The 20000-nt window shown below is 32.3% G+C and overlaps 1 protein-coding gene across 1 annotated transcript in view; it reads right to left on the bottom strand.

The window, feature by feature from the left end:
- LOC137642641 (DE-cadherin-like) overlaps positions 1-20000 on the bottom strand; it is a 506564-nt gene that overhangs the window by 87057 nt on the left and 399507 nt on the right. Inside the window, exons 13-17 of the mRNA XM_068375393.1 lie at positions 19591-19785; positions 17947-18143; positions 11657-11746; positions 10305-10419; positions 8123-8293 (exon numbers count right to left, since the gene is read on the bottom strand). Coding sequence (XP_068231494.1) covers positions 8123-8293; positions 10305-10419; positions 11657-11746; positions 17947-18143; positions 19591-19785 — 768 coding nt within the window. The remainder of the gene's footprint in view (positions 1-8122; positions 8294-10304; positions 10420-11656; positions 11747-17946; positions 18144-19590; positions 19786-20000) is intronic.

The raw sequence follows: 20000 nt of genomic DNA, 5'->3' as shown, positions 1-20000 counted from the left end.
TTATATTTTTACTGCTGATATGGCAGTTACATGTCACCGAAAGATTGGCTAAACGGAACTCCTCTTACAAAGAAATAATTTGAACAGGAAATACAGTGGATACTTCTGCTTATTGTTAAGAAAACTACCATGGAATTCTCTACGGGCTGATAATCTAAACATAGAAAATTCCTCCCTCCATTTTTATTCTAATGCACAGAATACCTTATATTATGCAAAAGAGCTACTGTACATCTCCAAACACATTGGAGCAATCGCACAACCTACAAAAACTTGATAATTTTGTCTTCAATAAAACAAAGCAAACCCTTCAGCGTCATTTAACTTTCAAACACAGAAATATCAAACTTATGCATTTATGTTTGACATTTGAGCTATGCATACAGCGCAGGCCTTGAATTTTTTTTATTTATTTATTTTTTTTTTACCTAACTGACGCTTGAATTTGAAATATCATTTAGCTTTCGTCTAATTCTTTAGTTTTACTTCATCAAACTGGGCACTTTTATTCAGCGATGTTTAGATTCCATTTTCTCAAATTGAAGTTGAATGACCCAAGGTTTACGGCATCTACACTTATTTCAGACAGTTGTAATCATAAGACGAACACATCGCGTCTAAAATGTTTGATTGGATAAAGTCGCTCAAATATTTATGTTTTCATTTACTATATTGCATTTTCTTTTAAAAAGGGCGGAAATGTTAAGTTATCATTGCTATTAACATTGTTATCAGGGTTATCATTAACGCCTTTAATAGTTATTATTCTTAAAATCAACAATTAATTATCACCTTAATTAACATTGTTAGACGATCTCAATATTTTAAAGATCAGCTTTTTGCTAGAGTAAGGAAATAGTCTATTCAATTAAAGTACATTTAAAATAAGAGTTTCTAAATAAGCCTGATTTATGAGGACGTCTTTGAAATGCGAAGGGCTCTTTGGAAAGGGGGACAATAAGTGACCCATTAATAACACAAGTTAACATAGGACAAAACCTGCAGGCCACAAAAAATTATGTGATGCTTCCTTATGTGAAGCAAGTCAAGTGAAAACTAACATGGTAGATTGCTGGTTTACGAACGTTCGCAAATAGGAAAGAAAATTAACCCACAATCATCACGAAACAAATACGGTGTCGACTATGTGGGGAAAGAGAGAGAGAGAGAGAGAGAGAGAGAGAGAGAGAGAGAGAGAGAGAGAGAGAGAGAGAGAGAGGCCCCAGCAACTATGATCGAATAATAATATGCTTAAATCTATAAGTGGGTTATACCCAAGTCATGCAGAATATTCTTCTATAGGTCTTGAATGTATCTTAGAATATTAGTTTGCACGATATCGCTATGAAAACTCCATCCCATGTAAAAAAAAAAAAAAAAAAAAAAAAAAAAATGCTAAATTATAGACTTTAACACCGATCTCTTAATTATGAACAAGTTTTATCGTTCTGAAACTTAAATCACCAAATTTGTAGACAAGCGTCAATAAATAATAGAGCCAATACTTGAATATCTTCGTATTTACACTTTCGTGTAGACTTGATAGTACTTCATTTACTTATACCAGATGGCTCTGTCACACACTGTCCAAACGAAAAGGCAACCATTCTGCCTGTTTTTTTTTTTTTTTTTTTTTTTTTTTTTTTTTTTTTTTTTTTTTTTTTTTTTTTTTTTTTTTTTACAGTAAGCAGAGTAATGAGAAACTTGATCTTTATTATTCCTGTTTTCCTTTTCGGTCACGTGAAATTAGAACACCTTGAATCTTATGGAAGTGTCTTTGACTTTCGTCAAGACCGCTGATTTCTCATCGCTTAAGTTGTCTGTTATTTTCTACCAGAGGTTCTTTTTGCAGTTGAAGATCTAATAATGTTACTCCATTAGGTAATTGTATTTTTGATAGCTCTAGCCCTGCTGATTACCACCAAATTTCCATAACTACCCTATTATCTAAAGATTTCGAACGTCTTTTGGAAAAAAGGTCTAAATATGTTTGCTGAAGGTAATATGCTACTGCTAGAGCATTGGAGCATGTGATGCTCTTCTTACAATATCCAATGCTATACGGAAATTCCTTGATTTTGGTCAGTAATTTTAGTGATACCTTTGACGTTGTGATTTATAAGGCCCTTGTTTACAAACTCAAACAGTATTATTATTATTATTATTATTATTATTATTATTATTATTATTATTATTATTATTATTATTATTATTATTATTCTCTTTTTACTTTAGGTATAACCATAATTGGAAAAGCAGAATGCTATAAATCAAGGGCTCCAACAGGGAAAAATAGTCCAATGAGGAATAAGGAAATAAATAAGCTATAAGAGAAGTACGGAACAATTGAAATAAACTATTTTAAGAGCAATAATAAATTTAAAACACATCTTCCGTATATAGACTATAATAAGAGACTTATGTCAGTCTGTTCAACATAAAACCTTTACTGCAAGTTTGAACTCTTGAAGTTCCACCAAATCAACTACATGATTAGAAAGATCATCCCACAGCTTATCATAGCTGGAACAAAACTTCTACAATAATGTGTAGCAATGAGCCTTTTGGTAGAAAAGGCATGATTATTAACATTAACTGCACATCTAGTAATAAGAATAGGATGGTGCTGTCCTGGAAGATCTGAATGGAAAGAATGGTCTTAATTATGAAAGATCTTATGCAACATGCATAAAGAGCAAACTAAACGACGGTGCCAGAGATTAATATCTAGATCAGGAATAAGAAATTTAATAGATCGTAAATTCCTGTCTAACAAATAAAGATGGCATTCAGCAGCTGAAGACCAGACAGGATAACAATACTCGAAAGAAGATAGAATAAAAGAATTAAAACACTTCCTTAGAATAGATTGATAATCAAAAGGCTTACAAAACCTTACGGAAGCCAAATTGCACAATAGGGGGCAGATAATCAACTTCAGCAAACCTATTTAGACGTTTTGCCAAAGAGACATTCAAAAACTTTCGATAATATGGAATTATGGAAATTAGACAGTACTCAGTTGGACTTGAGCTACCACAAACTCGTTTACATAATAGAGTAACATTACTAATTCTTCATCAAGTGCTAAAAGAACCTCTTCTAGCGAATTGCACAAAATAAAAGGTAACTTTGGAGCTAAGAAATCAGCAGTCTTTATAAAAAGCAAAGGAAAAATACCCTTTGGATCTACACCAACATAAGGTTTGTCTTTCACTCGGTACCTAAGCACACGAGAAGGGATCATCCCTATCATCCTCATCATTATCTCCTCCTACGCCTGTTGATGCAAAGGGCCTCAGGTAGATTTCGACGGTCACCTCTATCTTGAGCTTTTAAATCAATATTTCTCCATTCACAGTTTCCTACTTCACGCTTCATAGTCCCCAGCCATGTAGGCCTGGGTCTTCCAGCTCTTTTAGTGCCTTGGGGAGCCCAGTTGAAAGTTTGGTGAACGTTGACTAGATTCTTATTAATAAAAACAACAGGCTTAACACTATCATACTTTTGTGACAAATCCCAGCTAAAAAGAACACTCAAAAGGCCATTCAGGCCATCTTGAGATATTATATAATCTTACATGAGTATGACACATCTTTACTACTAATGAAATCAAAGTATGATCAAATGTCCCAACTGGAGACCCAACCTTACTTGTTATAACGCCGGGGGAGTCGGTGTACACGATGTCCAACCAGTTGTTACCGGACCTGTGAGTAGATTCACTTATGATTTGCTGACAGCCTGATTCAGTGGCAAAATCCAAACCTCGTAAGCCATAGCGATCGGTAGGAGAAAAATAATTTAACCAATTCTATGGTGAACATTGAAATCACCAACAAAAACAAAAGAGGCCTTTCTAACATCTATTTGTATCTTAGCCATAATAGTAAGAAGACAATTAAAGATAGAATCATCCATTTCTGGATTCCGGTAGATCGGACATGAATAGAAGTTGTTATGCCTGCAAAAACTTTTATTACCTGAATCTCATGACATCCAAATTCATAGAAGGTCTTATGAAAATCAGGGTACTCATTCTTAATGTACACTGCCATTCTCCAAGGAATGGCACCCCGTTTCAAAATTACTGGCTTCTTAAAAGCAATTATAAGGAGCTCAGATGAGTATCTCACTTGGGAAACCAAAGTTTCTGAGCACCAAAGAATATCATACTGTCTGGATACAACTGTAAGGTCTTGTTTATTTGCATGTAGATTACGAAGTTTTGAATACAGTAGACGACACTAACGAATTTTAGGACATATTGGTCCCAGATTTCACTCAATGTCTCCAGAAAGGGTAAGAATTAACTGCAATACAGAAAAATCCTCATACTTAAAATCTAACTTAACAATAATCATAACAAAAACAAAATGTACAGAAATATATATAGAGTGATTGATAAAACCCATTAACTAAAGATAAAAAGTCGGAAAAATGGTCAACACGGTGGAGCTTAAAACCATACCAGGATAGCCACTTCAATTGAAGGTAGGACACATAGGATGGTTTTGGAAAGATAAAGAAACATAAGAAAAAGACAACCTCTTGATAAACCACCAGACATCTATGGCCCTTCTATTAAGCCTGTCCAACACACCATTTCATAAGAAAAAGAAGAAGAGAAATAAATATAGTAGTATGCCTGAGTGTACCCTTGAGCAAGAGAGTAGTTTGGTCATTTCTTAGCATCATCATTGAATTTCAAGTAATATATTGCAGAGTTGTTTTTTATAGGCATCGTATTGAGTATAGGTATGTGATATCTGGTGTTCCATAGGGTGGTGCTCTTGGCCCATTACTTTTCATACTATATATAAATGATGTGTCGTTTGTCCTAAATAAACAAGCTTGTTGCACGAACAGATTATGCTACCCTCAAAACCTCAATGGTATGTCCAGATTGTAGATCTGGGTCCCTTAAAAGAGATTTAGCTAGAATCTCAAAGTATGATTGCAAGTTGGTCGAAGACAGTAGCTAGTCAACATTCAGAACTTTGCATTGATAATTTTTTTTTCACTATATACAACTACTTTAATAATCTAGTTGTGATTCTTGCTTATAAATTTACTTTTAAAATCACATTCTTCTTCATTTACACAAGAAATTGGTTCATATAGAAAGTCGTTGAAGATTTTCTGTGATCAATCTATTCTGAAGAAATGTTTTAATTCTTTCATTCCACTTGTTTCGAGTATTGTTCTACTGTCTAGGTTTTAGCTACTGGCTCTTATCTTAACCTGTTGGACAAAAACTTATGGTCTATTGAATTTCTAAATCCTGATGTTGATATTGATATGCGGCACTGTCGTTCAATTAGTTCTGCATGAATAATGCAAGAGATTTTTCACAGTTCTCATCATCCTTTCCATTCAAAATTTTCCTCACTGTACCATTTGTATGTAGTACTATGTACGCAGTTAATTCTAACAGTCTTGTCTTTTCCATCATATGGCTCAATACTACACAGAATTCTAGAAGTTTTATTCCAGCTGTGACCAGATTTTAGAATGATCTTCCTAATTAGGCAGTTTAATCGGCGGAACTTTAGAAGTTCAAATTTTCAGCAAATGTTTTTATGTTGTACAGTAGAGGCTGACATAACTCTCTCTTTGTGATTTATATATAAAGTAGCATTTTTTATTCATTACTTCTTATATATAGTTTACTTATTTTCCTATTTTCTTTCCTCACTGGACTATTTTCCCTACTAGGGCCCTTGGGGTGCTAGCATCCTGCTTTTCTAACTAGTGTTGCAGCTTAGTTATTAAGAGTAATAATGATAATGATAATAAAATATATATAGATATATATATATATATATATATATATATATATATATATATATATATATATATATATATATATATATATATATATATATATATATACATATATACTGTGTATATAAATACACACACATATATATATATATATATATATATATATATATATATATATATATATATATATATACTGTATATATATATGTATATATATGTGTGTGTGTATGTGTGTGTGCGTGCATGTGTGTGTGTAGATAGTAAGAAACTTATATATAGATAATAAAAAATGGATTTCAACGTAATCTACAGACTGTTTGAATCTTGAGGTCTCTGATATTTAAATGACGGAAATAACCTTCAGTTTAGAGACTTGAAATTAATTATTCACGCTTATTGGCCAGTTATGATAAAAGAATACAAATACACGGACGCACATACATACCTTTATCTACATCTATCTATATAAATGTATGTATGTATGTATGTGTATATATATACACACATATATATATATATAATGATCTATATATAGATATGCATATATATATATATATATATATATATATATATATATATATATATATATATATATATATATATATATATATATATATATATAGTTATACACACACATATATATATATATATTTATATATATATATATATATATATATATTTATTTATATATGTATATATATATACATATATACAGTATATATATATACATATGTGTGTGTGTGTGAGTACACATATGTGTATCTATATATACTCGCATACTCACACACACACACACACACACACACACACACACACACACACATATATATATATATATATATATATATATATATATATATATATATAAATTTATTTATATATATATGTATGAACATATATATATATATATATATATATATATATATATATATATATATATATATATATATATATATATATATATATATATATATATATATATTTATATATGTAAATATATATATATATATATATATATATATATATATATATATACATATATATATATATATATATATATATATATATATATATATATATATATATATATATATATCCAGACACTTAGTCTTTATTATATATGGGAGATGTATACTTCTCATTTTATTAATTTAATCTTTCCTTTCTTTGAATCCATCTGATTCAACATTTATATTCCACTGCCATACAGCAGAGATGGATCAATAACTCCTTCATACATTCTTACCTATTTCCAATATTTTGCAGTTATTCATGCCTCATTTCTTCTAGGACTCATCTTCCATTGTTGTGTTAACACTAAAAGAGTTATATGATTCTACCACTTACAATCTTCCACCGTTCTCACCAACATTCTTTGTTAAATCTCCCCAGTTTTCATTGACCAACATATATTTACAATTCATCACATTTAATGTCAACCTTCTCCTTTTCAAAATGTTGCAGATATTTTTACTTTACTTCAGTACTATACCATCTGCAAACATTGACCATTTCTCACCCCAGTATGGTCCATATTCTTATCTCACTATCTTTATACCGACATCAACTGTCCTGACTTTACCGTCTACCATAACTCCATGCAGCTTATTACAACTAACAAATGCTTCATTTCAGGAATTAAAATTTTATTGCTATGAATAACTTATTTTCAATCCCGTATATTCTAACAAGTCTTCATATTGCTCTCTGTGTTTTGTCATAACCTTTTCCTAAATCCAGGTATACTATACCATATATCCTCCTTCATTTTCAAACTGTTAATTTGAATATTCAACAACAAATAACTGATTCACAAGCTCTTCTCCCCATATGAACCCACGCAATTCTTCCCCTTTCATTCCTTTTATCATATGTCCTTCTTCTCTACTTTCTCAACAATAATCCTAAAATACACATTCCTTTGTATGGTAAGTATCGTTATATCCATTAATTTATTAGTCAGCAATCTCTACCAAAAGTATTGCTCTATATCAGATTTTTTAAATGGAATAAAATTGTTTAGTACTAAAATTAACAAAATAAGTAAAGTCACTCTTAAACTTTCACGTAAAACGTCAATTTCCTTTTCTTTGTCTCTGCTGTACGCAATCCGACATCATCATTAGATAATATATATGGACGTTTTCCCATTGACATGTAGTTTCAACTAAAAGCAGATCTTTATAATTGACTAGAAATATCAAACAAGTAAAATAAGACATAGCATTACCATTTAACAACGAAAGAGAGAGAGAGAGAGAGAGAGAGAGAGAGAGAGAGAGAGAGAGAGAGAGAGAGATCTTGCAATGGGATGCTTATCGGTGAATCTCCGTACCTGTCTAAACTGAGGCGAAACGTCCTTATCGTGGGCCTTGATGGTCGTGATGAGCATACTGTCAATGTTTTCCATGACAGCTCCGTCGAATGGCTGGAGTAGAGGAGCGTTATCATTGACATCCAAAATGCTCACTTGGATCTTCTTCTCGGAACGAGCGTTATGATCGTTCTGAAATTTGATGGGAAAAGGTACAGGTAATTTTAATCTCATTATTGGCGGTGAAAGCTAAAAAAAGAAAAAGTTCCTCATAGTAATGAGTTACGAGAATAGATAAAACCAATATATAAATACTAGTAATTCAAATTAAATTTTCAGCGTTTATTTGTAGATGCCAGACGCCCATAGGAAAGATAATTAAAGGTGCTTTTATGGTTTAACCCGGAAGGAAATTGCTTTGACAGTAGAGGGAAAGGAACAGTGGTAATTAATATAAAATGCTTTAATGGGAAGAAAGCTTTCTTGCCATTACCTCTCATAAAAGAATCTAAATATCAAAGAATTTTTTTTTTTATTCCGGTTGTCGAATCTTATTTCAACGTTTTCTAACCAAATCCTACATGTAAGCATTAAAGCAAGAAATTTGAGAACATATTAATTTTCACATTCCAAATTTTACCTCCCCATACATGCATGATGATAGAGACCTAAACAGAGAGAGAGAGAGAGAGAGAGAGAGAGAGAGAGAGAGAGAGAGAGAGAGAGAGAGAGAGAGTTAAAATTCTATGTAATACAATTGGATATGATATACTGGATGTCAATTATCAGGTAAATGACTAGCATACAATAAAAAGGTATACATTACTTATTTTATGCTTCGGTTCCCCCAGGTCCCTCAGTGTGAGGTACCTCGTATATCCACCAGAAAGTTGCTAATGCATCTTCCAGTCTTGGATGGTCTTGGATGCATATTAGGTATTTATCGAGCTTATTCTTAAACACATCTACGCTCACTCCTGATATGTTTCTTTGATGAGCTGGCAGCACATTAAATAGTCACTGCATTATCGATACTGGTGCGTAGTGGATTAATGTCCTGTGCGCCTTCCTTAGTTTTCCTGGCATAGTTTTTGGCACTATTAATCTACCTCGGCTTGCTCTTTCTGATATTTTTAGCTCCATGATGTTTTCAGTAATTCCTTCGATTTGCTTCCATGCTTGTATTATCATGTAGCGTTCTCTTCTCCTTTCTAGACTGTATAGTTTTAAAAATTGCAGTCTTTCCCAGTAGTCAAGGTCCTTAACTTCTTCTATTATAGCAGTATGGGACCTTTGTACACTCTCTATTTGTGCAATATCCTTTTGGAAGTGTGGGTACCATATCATATTGCAGTACTCGAGTGTACTACGTCCAAAAGTTTTGTAAAGCGTAATCATGTGTTCAGCTTTTCTTGTTTTAAAGTGTCTGAATAGCATTCCCATTTTTGCTCTACATTTAGCCAACAGTGTTACTATTTGGTCGTTGCATAACATATTCCTATTTAACATTACACCAAGGTCTTTAACTGCTTCCTTGTTTGTGATTGTCTCGTTATTAGGTCCCTTATATGTATATACCATTCTTTCTCTGTTTCCATAATTTATTGATTCGAATTTATCAGAGTTAAATACCATCCTATTTATCTCCGCCCATTCATATATTTTCTTTATATCTCTTTGCAGTAGGTTCCTATCTTCATCACAAGTAATTTCTCTACTTATTCTTGTGGAATCGGCGAAACTTCTCACTACAGATTTTTTAACATCACAGTAGGTTCCTAACTTCATCATAAGTAATTTCTCTACTTATTCTTGTGTAATCGGCGAAACTTCTCACTACAGATTTTTTAACATCACAGTCTATCTGTGAGATCATAATAACAAGCAGCAGTGCAGCTAATACTGTACCCTGTGGCACGCCAGATATTACCTGATCTTCATCTGATTTCTCGTCATTTGCAACCTCTATCTGTTTTCTGTTTTGCAGGAATTCTTTTACCCATTTTCCTATCGTTCCCGCAATATTATGCTTTCTCGTTTTTCTCTTATATAATTTATTATGGTCTACCTTGTCAAAGGCTTTTGCAAAATCTAGATAGATAGATCACATCTGTGTCTTTTTCTGGAGAGAGAGAGAGAGAGAGAGAGAGAGAGAGAGAGAGAGAGAGAGAGAGAGAGAGAGAGACGTATTAATAATACTCACAATTAATTGGATCGTCAGCGTGTATTCCTGGATGGTCTCAAAATCCAAATTCCTTGAGGCGACAAAAACCGTCACACCTGTGCTATCGTGACACTCCCCCGAATGCTCCTGTCGTCTGTGGACACCAGTGAGATATAGCTATTAGAGTAATGTGAGAATCTCTTTATTATTCTATACCATAAGCACGCCAGGGTCTTTTCCGAATGAAGGCAGTGGAATGCAAACCTTGTTATTTATTATCATATTTAATTACCAGTCTTCTTTCACCTGTGGAAATCGTTCCAAATGTTTATTACTGTCATTAAAATAATCCCAAGACTTCGTTAAATTGGATTTAGTAAATAAGCTGGCCCTAATTTTCATAAATTAAAATTTCGGTAAATTGCTATGATGTTTATAAAAACTCTAGGACTGCACCGTTGCAAATAGTTACCAGACTTCATAATCACAACTAGAATATTGATTTTATTGCATGTAGATCATTAGATAAAAACTCCATAACTACTATAATAATTAAAAATCTTTCTTTCAGAAATAGTACAAATAGAAAAATTAAAAACCCGCACATACAAATTCAAATGTATTGACAGTGTGTTCCCTTAACGGGCTGAAATAAATTCATAACCTAACAAAATAAAAGAATAAATAATTATTCAAGAAACAACAAATATTTCTCCATTATGAATGTATGAGATTCTGAGCTTTTTCATTCTACGGATCGATAGGAAAATTAGCAAAATACAATCCAAATTGCCTCTATATATCATGTGTCACTAAACATTAATATTCAAGAAAAAAAAGTAGGCAAAGAAGTGAACATATTACTGAACGAAGTGGTAAATTATTTATTCTTCCATTAAAGAGTTACCTCAATAAGTCACAAAGGATAAAGTTCATCTTCTCGGGATTATCATATCAAAGTTGAGGAATAAATTTTCAAGACTTTCTTGAAGCACCTAGAATATAATACAGTTTGCTATTGAACTAAATATTACAATAAATGAATAATTCAACAAACATATTTCTTCTGGTCTTAAGAGAGAGAGAGAGAGAGAGAGAGAGAGAGAGAGAGAGAGAGAGAGAGAGAGAGAGAGAGAGAGAGAGAGAGAGAGAGAGAGAGAGGTTACCCTTTCCGAGTTTAAAAATATAAAATAGCAGAGAAATTTTCAAAATCTGAATTATTTTAACGCGTCCCCTTGTATTTCTATAATGGTGAAAATTTAGACATATTCTTTTTTATATATCTACCATCTTTCCAGCAGTAATAACCTTTTAAACATCAGAATAAATAGGTATGTAGTTATGCTTTTAAGAAACAAAGAACATGTTATCCATTGTGCGTTATTACTCACCTGATGGCAAATGTTCCATCGGAATTAGTGTCTGGAGTGTTACCGTTGAGTAGGGTGAAGTAAACAAGCGAGCTGTCTGCCAGATTAGACCTAAAAGGAAAAATAAAGGAATCTTGGGAAAAGGAACTTCAAAGATTAATCATGGAGACGAATTTCGTATGCAGATGATACTTAATAAAGGAAAAAGTGCCGTTGTCAATGATAGGCATCAAATTTGAGAATTGTGTAAATGAAATGATTATTTAGAAAAAAAAAATCAAAATTCTGATAAGTACATATACGGTAGATAATTCTTCAAAATTCTCAAGTGATATGTAACTTGAAACATTCTTCAAGTACCGAGCGATTCTTAACTTAGCTAGGGATTGGCGAATTTGTAGAGAAACTGTGTAAATCTAAAACATCAAACTCTAAAACGTAGTAACAGGGTAAATTTTTTTTATAAGAGTAAACCGTGAATTCCAGTATTATGTCTGCCCTATGAAGAATTATGATAACAAAATAAAAAAATACGGCAAGGAAGTCGAAAATGAACATAGATTAGGTGCATAAAAAAAGCCAAGCTATTCAATTAATATTCTACTATACTCCTTTCCCATTTACTAATAATCTGATTGCCTTACTACTCATTTTCCATTTAACATCAACTTTTTATATTTCTATATCATTCACATCCACCACTCTTTATTGTTCGTATTCCACAAATCTTCAACATTTTCACTAAATCGTCATTCATTGGCATTCTCCTCAGATTACTTTTTCGTTTTTCTTATTATTTTCTAAAAAAATTTTAGTCTATTACTTGTTCCATGTATTTACATGTATTTGATTTCTCTAGAGTAACTATTTCAATCCATACCTACTTGTAAAATTCATCCCACCTATTTAACGTACTCAATCCATGACTAAGGTTAAGTACCTTATTCATTCTCTTGAATACCCTGCCAAAATTATCTCTTTTGTCCTCTCCTGCAATTTGAAGTCCCATTATTTCCCTATAACACTTTACATTTTACTTTACTTCCATTGAGTGTTTCGTATTAAAAGTTCCATGCAGAATCAGAGACCCCATACCTGCTTTTTATGTTGTAAACATAAATTCCTTCCATTTCAGCACCTTCAACCCTTCCCTCTTACTTTTTCCCTTTATTCTAATCTCACTTGTTTTTCACCCATTTGCTAGTCTAACCTACATTTACAACTCAATTTGGAATATCTAGCTCCAAACAGAACTACATTATTTACTTTTCCTTTTGTTTCAGGAAAAAGTAATGCTTAGATTTAACCCCAGTAACGATCCATCTCACCATTATATCTATCCTTTTCCTGTTCCATCAACTCTGATTACCACATAATCTAGTTTCCCTCACTTGTATCTGCTTTCATAAGCACGCCATGTACACATAGCAAATCTTATTTTTTTTTCTTATCTGAATTTTTCTAATATGAGTTTTCAAACCAAGACAAGCAAGAGCGCTACTCGCTTTATTTGTCGGTATTCTACGGAGTAAGAATGTGACAGTTATTGGCTATTTAAGCTATCTACAGACCATTTTCTCCACTGAGGGAAATAAAATATTTCAACTTGAGACAAAAGGATTTTATACTCCATGCCCCTTCTTACAGTAGACACATTAATACTGTAGATTAGTGACACTCTTTATGAACATGTTTGTTGCTAGAGTGTGTCTGTAAGAGAGCATTGCTTTGGAAGCGGTATGTGCCTTTCTATGCTCTATTGTAAGTGCAGCCTCTCCATTCAACTATTGGTAGCAGTAGTAGTAGTGTTAGTGGTAGTATTAGTAGGAAGGAAGGAGGAGGAGAAGCGGTGACTGGGAGAGGGAGTGAACTTGGAAGAATAATGCTTTGCTAAAGGAGGGAAGGAAGTAGGCATTGAATAGTGTGAGGAAAGGGAGGGAAGGAAGTAGGCATTGAATAGTGTGAGGAAAGGGAGGGAAGGAATTGAATAATGAAGAAGAAGGGAGGATGAATGAGGGGCACACATCTTTTCATGTAATCCTCCTCTTGGTGAGACCTTCCTCCAGAGAAAGGATTAATTTGGTCGTTGGTGATAACAGAATCTGGTACTTAGGAATTCTACCTTAACTTTGAGAAAATATTATAAAGTTCAGCACTTTTTACACTACTTATGAAAGACTCAAAACATAGAGTGTAAATAATCATTACGTTTCCACAAAGATCTTAGCTGAAGAGGTAAGTAACCTCCAACTTAGTCATAGAAGTAAATCAGTGTGTATCTTTCCCATCCACTTCTCGTCATTTTTTCCAACCTATGAGTTTTCTAGTTCGCTGAGATATCCCATAAAAGGATGCAAGTGTTATTGCATTTAAGTCAATTAATGGTTGAATCAATAACCCACTGACAAAGGTGACTCGGTTGAGAATTAATGATGGTTTAGTATGGCCCTATAATGAGAATACGAGTGAATAAGTGATCTTTTGAGTAAAATAAAGGTAACATTTGTATTAAGACAAAAAGAAGTGAGATTGGTTTCAACATAAGAAATTAAGAGAGACAGAGAGGGAGTATATTCTCAGATTTATCTTTTTTACTCACATCTTACTTTTCAATTACCATATTTTCATAAGATAGAAAAGATATACATAATAATTATTTTCTCTTCAAAACAACACGAATTAGCAAGTAAATCAATAGAGAGAGAGAGAGAGAGAGAGAGAGAGAGAGAGAGAGAGAGAGAGAGAGAGACAGAGAGAGAGAGAGAGAGAGAGAGAGAAAGAGAGAGAGAGAGAGAGAGAGAGAGAGAGAGAGAGAGAGAGAGAGAGAGAGAGAGAGAGAGAGAGAGAGAGAGAGAGAGAGAACTGGCACTACCATATTTCGGCTTTTTTTTAATTAGGATCCCTTTCCAGGTTAAAACATTATTTTTTGGCAAATGTAAAGATTCACCTCTCCGGAATTTTCCTTCGAAAGAAAATTATTGCATAATTGTACACACCTTCACACGAACATTGTACATATATATATATATATATATATATATATATATATATATATATATATATATATATATATATATATATATATATGTATATATATATATATATATATATATATATATATATATATATATATATATATATACATATATATATATATATATATATATATATATATATATATATATATATATATATATATATATATCATCATCATCATCATCATCATCTCCTCCTACATCTATTGAAGCAAAGGGCCTCGGTTAGATTTTGATAGTCGTCTCTATCTTGAGCTTCTAATTGAATACTTCATTCATCTCCTACTTAGCGCTTCATAATCCTCAGCCATGTAGGTCTGGGTCTTCCAACTTTTTTATTGTCTTGTGGAGCCCAACTGACCGTTTGCTGAACTAATCTCCCTTGGGGATTGTGAAGAGCATGCCCAAACCATCTCCATCTACCCCTCACACTGATCTCATCAACAAATGGCACTCGATTAATCTCTCTTATAGATTCATTTATAATCCTGCCCTGCCATTCAACTCCCAATATCCTCCTGCGTGCTTTGTTCTCAAATCTACTAAATCTTTTGGAGATTGTTTCATTGTCATACCATGACTCATGTCCATAGAGTAACACCGATCTCACTAAACGGATATATAGTTTCATTTTTACATGTAATGTCAGGCGATTTGATTTCCAAATTTCATCTAAAACGTGCATTATCAAGCATAAACAAGATTTTCTATTATCAGTGCAGGAGAAGAAAAGAGATAAGAAAAAGCAATACCATTACAGTGTATGAGAGTGTATGAAATACACGTGAATTACTATACTATCTCATTGCCTACCCCAACCAGTTGACTCAACTACGAGACAATTAAATGGTGCGACGTTATAAGGCATATTAATAAAAATGAAAACTGGTTCAACTGTACCAACTCCTCCGAAATGTGGGAAAATATCCAGAAATTAGTTTTACAGTTCAAACATCAATCACTGTCACTAGTTGAAATTACAATGTCTCACAAGTAAATCACAGGAAAGTTGATTGATATAAATATAAAATTAACACACAAGAAGCGAATGAAAACAAATTTGCAGAAGCAAATATAGCAGTCACATACAAATGCAGATAATCTACGCATTGAAACGGCATCAGTAAATAATAAGATGCAATTACATATCGTGAAAAAGAACCAGCGTGAAAAATGTTTTGGAAGCAAAACCATTTTCGAAGTAAGGACATAGGCAGGTGAATAATAACGAGATTATTAAGTTTTGCTTTCATTCTGAATGAGTTTGCCCGTAAACGTACTGTTCAAATTACATGGCATTTCTGAAGCTAAGTAAACTCTCCATATTAAATTCAATTTTACAAGCCTGCAGTGAGATCATGTTATTACTGAAAATTTGATAGGATCACTTTATAAATTGCTATTACTTTTGGACGGTTGGTGCCTCCATATTAACTGAGGTGTGTATCTACGTGCAAAATCTTATTTGCAAGAGAATTTTATCTATAATAATACGAAAAAATTAATTTTGAGACTGCTACAACATATTTCTTTTAGCAAGATTGAAACGTTTTAAGGATTTTAAGATTAAGAATTCGTATCTAAATATAGTAGTTCAACAATACATTAATAAATCAAATAAATCTTATTCTAAGCAGTGAAAGTTCGTACAATAGTCCTACATCTATAATTAGTAAATAAAAAATCGTAAATCTTTATTTCACATCGAATGTTACAAATTTTCTCTCCTCCGACCACAAAGACTATTTCGCTGACAGAAATTTAGGGGTCTGTGAAAACAGAAAACTATTTTCCTATTTCTAATTTGCTTTTCAATTCATGCCCATCTGAGTATATCTTTCTTAACGGAGGTTCTTTTTCAGGCACAAATAGAACCTACACAACTTATCTGGTGCATTATATCATCATGTTTTCATGAAAGATGATGAGTGTATTGTAGATTACCTCTTTCACATTTTTAAAGCTATTGACAGGGCTTTCCAATGGACCTTCCTGTTAAGGTCCTTACCAACCAACCTTACTCCTCTCTATGAAACCATTTCCCTCTTTCCGTACTCAGTATTGGAGGTCATTTCATTATCATACACAATTGCTCCCGGTTAGAACCAAAAAGACTCAATTTCCTACCTAATAACTTTACTATTGAGGCTCCCAACATTCCTGCTATTGAAATGTCTCCGAGTTTCACTTGACAAATTTTCTTCGTCAACCTTATTCCATAAAGTTGGTTAGAAGATAATCAGCAAATTATTTACCTTCTGGCAAACATATCAAATTACTTTCCATTCTAAGAAGACATATGTTATTTTGATCACACCTTATTTCCCAGTGCAGTAAGCTCTAGAACTCCTCAACTCTTTACGAAAGCAGCAAATTACGACATAATGAATGAGATGTGTATTGTTATATCATAATGCTGATTACGCCGATGCTACGGTGTTCTACCCAATTTTATCCTAACATAAAAGAGGAAAAAGCAAACTACACTGACAAAAACATACACTCATTAACGTAAGTAACATCATAATGTCATAATTCAGCAGAACACAAAGCCTCCTAAGCTTATATTGTTATCTTTCTTTATAAAGAGAAATTAGAAAATAGGAATCCATATCCTCATCAGTACATTTGAGAAACCTTGTGTTGCCATCCAATAAGCACAGCATAAAAAGAAGTTCACAAAAGATATTTGTAACAGTTTAACGTAACATGAAAAATAACATATTGCACACGCACGTGTATAATGGGAAGTTAGGAAGGGTGCCATCTGAAATTATGACAAAATAACTTAAAGGTGACATCGGATGTGAAAATATCTATGATGATGTAAACGATAATCTTTATTCCCTCGTGTGACCTCCTTCCTACATAAAAGGCTCCAATTCCCCCAGCCTAATTTCAGAACGAAAATTTATGACGAAACCAGATATTTGTGTGAAATATTTCAACGCACAAATATTACAATTTTATGTAATCAGTTTCATCTCTTGCTTCTACACTAATTGGGAAATAAAAATAGTTACAAAATGACGTATTCATAATGAACAATAGCATTAATCAATCAAATATAAATTGGATACATATATAATATAACAAAGCCATAAAATAAATGAACTTTGCATTTGAGTAAAATATAATAATGGGGTTTAACTTGTTTTTACATCGAGCATTGTTTAGTTTGAGTAACAATATCTTTTTCTCTATGCAAGATTTGTTTTAAAAAACTTCCATCAATAATAAAAAAAAAAAAACCTCCCTCCCTAAGACAAAACTGACCTTGCGCACAGCGTCAGGACATGAGTATTTTCAGTTGTGTTTTCCCAGACCTCTGGGTACAGGGGTTGTTGGCTGACAATCGTGGGCGGCAGCTCATCCGATGAGACCACCTGAATGCGGACGTCAGCCGAAGACCACAACACAGGACTTCCTTTATCAGAGGCTCGAGCTCGCATCTCAAATAGACGACTATTTGCCTGGAAAGAACACAAAAACAAAAGGCTCACTACTCAATGAATAGTAGATATGAAGTAAATGGTGTGTGATTTACAGCTTATATATATAAATATATATATATATATATATATATATATATATATATATATATATATATATATATATATATATATAACACACAAACATATATGTGTATATATATATATATATATATATATATATATATATATATATATATATATATATATATATATATATAGGCTATATATGTATATATATATGCATATATATATATATATATATATATATATGTATATATATATATATATATATGTATATATATATATTATATACTTACATACATTATTTATATATATATATATATATGTATATATATACATATACATATATATATATATATATATATATATATATATATATATATATATGTGTGTGTGTGTTTGTTTGTGTGTTTTGCATTATATATATATATATATATATATATATATATATATATATATATATATATATATATATATATATATATATATATAAATATTGTTTATTTATATATATATAGATATATATTACACACACACACACACACACACACACATATATATATATATATATATATATATATATATATATATATATATATATATATATATATATATCTTATGGTCGGCCGGGGAATCGAACCCAAGCCCAAGAAACTGACGTTCCATTGACTGGGCTGAGTTACTAAGTCAATGGAACCTCAGTTTCTTGTGTCCGGGTTCGATTCCCCGGCCGACGTGGCGCTATTAACTTTGAGTTGATACCTTCTTGGGTCTCTGATCCAGAGGTAGAGGGAATCCAGATATTAGGAGGAGTATAGTATATGGCTTATATGTTTATGTATACACACACACACACATATATATATATATATATATATATATATATATATATATATATATATATATATATATATATTACAATGGGCTCGCATATGTTTTAAACTTTAAAATAGGCGGTGGATTCAGGAACCAGAAAAATTCATATCTGTAAGCTACTGATATGAGAAAACGAGGAATTCCTCCAAAAAACATTATGGATGTTTAAGGAATTTTGATTGAAATTTTGACCAATATTAAAAAAAGGATTGAATACGGTGTGAAGCAGCTTTTATACCCAAGAGAGTTAAAGAATTCTAAAATAATTTGTATCAAATATTGCAATAATTGTAAATGAAATAAATAATCCCGACAAACCGTCACGTGATTCTGAAGTACATTGTAGAAGCGTTAATATCAACTCTCCTTGCATTCCATTCACATTCAATATCCACACTTTTTTACTACCATTAAGATAATTCATTCCTAGTTAAAAACCAACAAAACAGACCAATAATATAAAAGATATTCTAAGTATATTATAATCTTAAGCTTTACAATGCTAAAAGTATTGATAATTTGCTCTTACCATACTTTTCTGCAGAGGGTTGGTAAGAGTGATGATGCCCGTATCTGTGTTAATGGAGAAGTACTTCATGTCATCAGGGCTTCCTTGCAAAGTGTAGGAAATCTCGGCGTTGCTACCCGAGTCCGAATCGGTGGCTGGAACCCTCAGCACAGGAGTGCCAGCAGCGTGGTCTGTACTTATCGTCTCTTCGTATATCTGTGCTTGGACAAGAGAAAACACACAATGCAGAGTTAGTGCTGTCATATCTACTACAGGGCTTTTTCGTGCTCTACTTCTGTTATCCTCCTTTTTAATTCTTGGTTAGTTCGTAAACTACAGTTCTTCATATTAAACGAGCGTTTAGCTGCTTGTAATGTGTGTAGTTATAAACTAAAATATCAAAAACTGACGGCTGCAACATCTAACCCTTT

Source organism: Palaemon carinicauda, chromosome 6 (genome assembly GCF_036898095.1).
Source record: "Palaemon carinicauda isolate YSFRI2023 chromosome 6, ASM3689809v2, whole genome shotgun sequence".
Classification (NCBI taxonomy): Eukaryota; Metazoa; Arthropoda; class Malacostraca; order Decapoda; family Palaemonidae; genus Palaemon; species Palaemon carinicauda.
The sequence above is the reverse complement of the archived record's forward strand: the minus strand, read 5'-3'. Positions and strand labels throughout refer to the sequence as shown.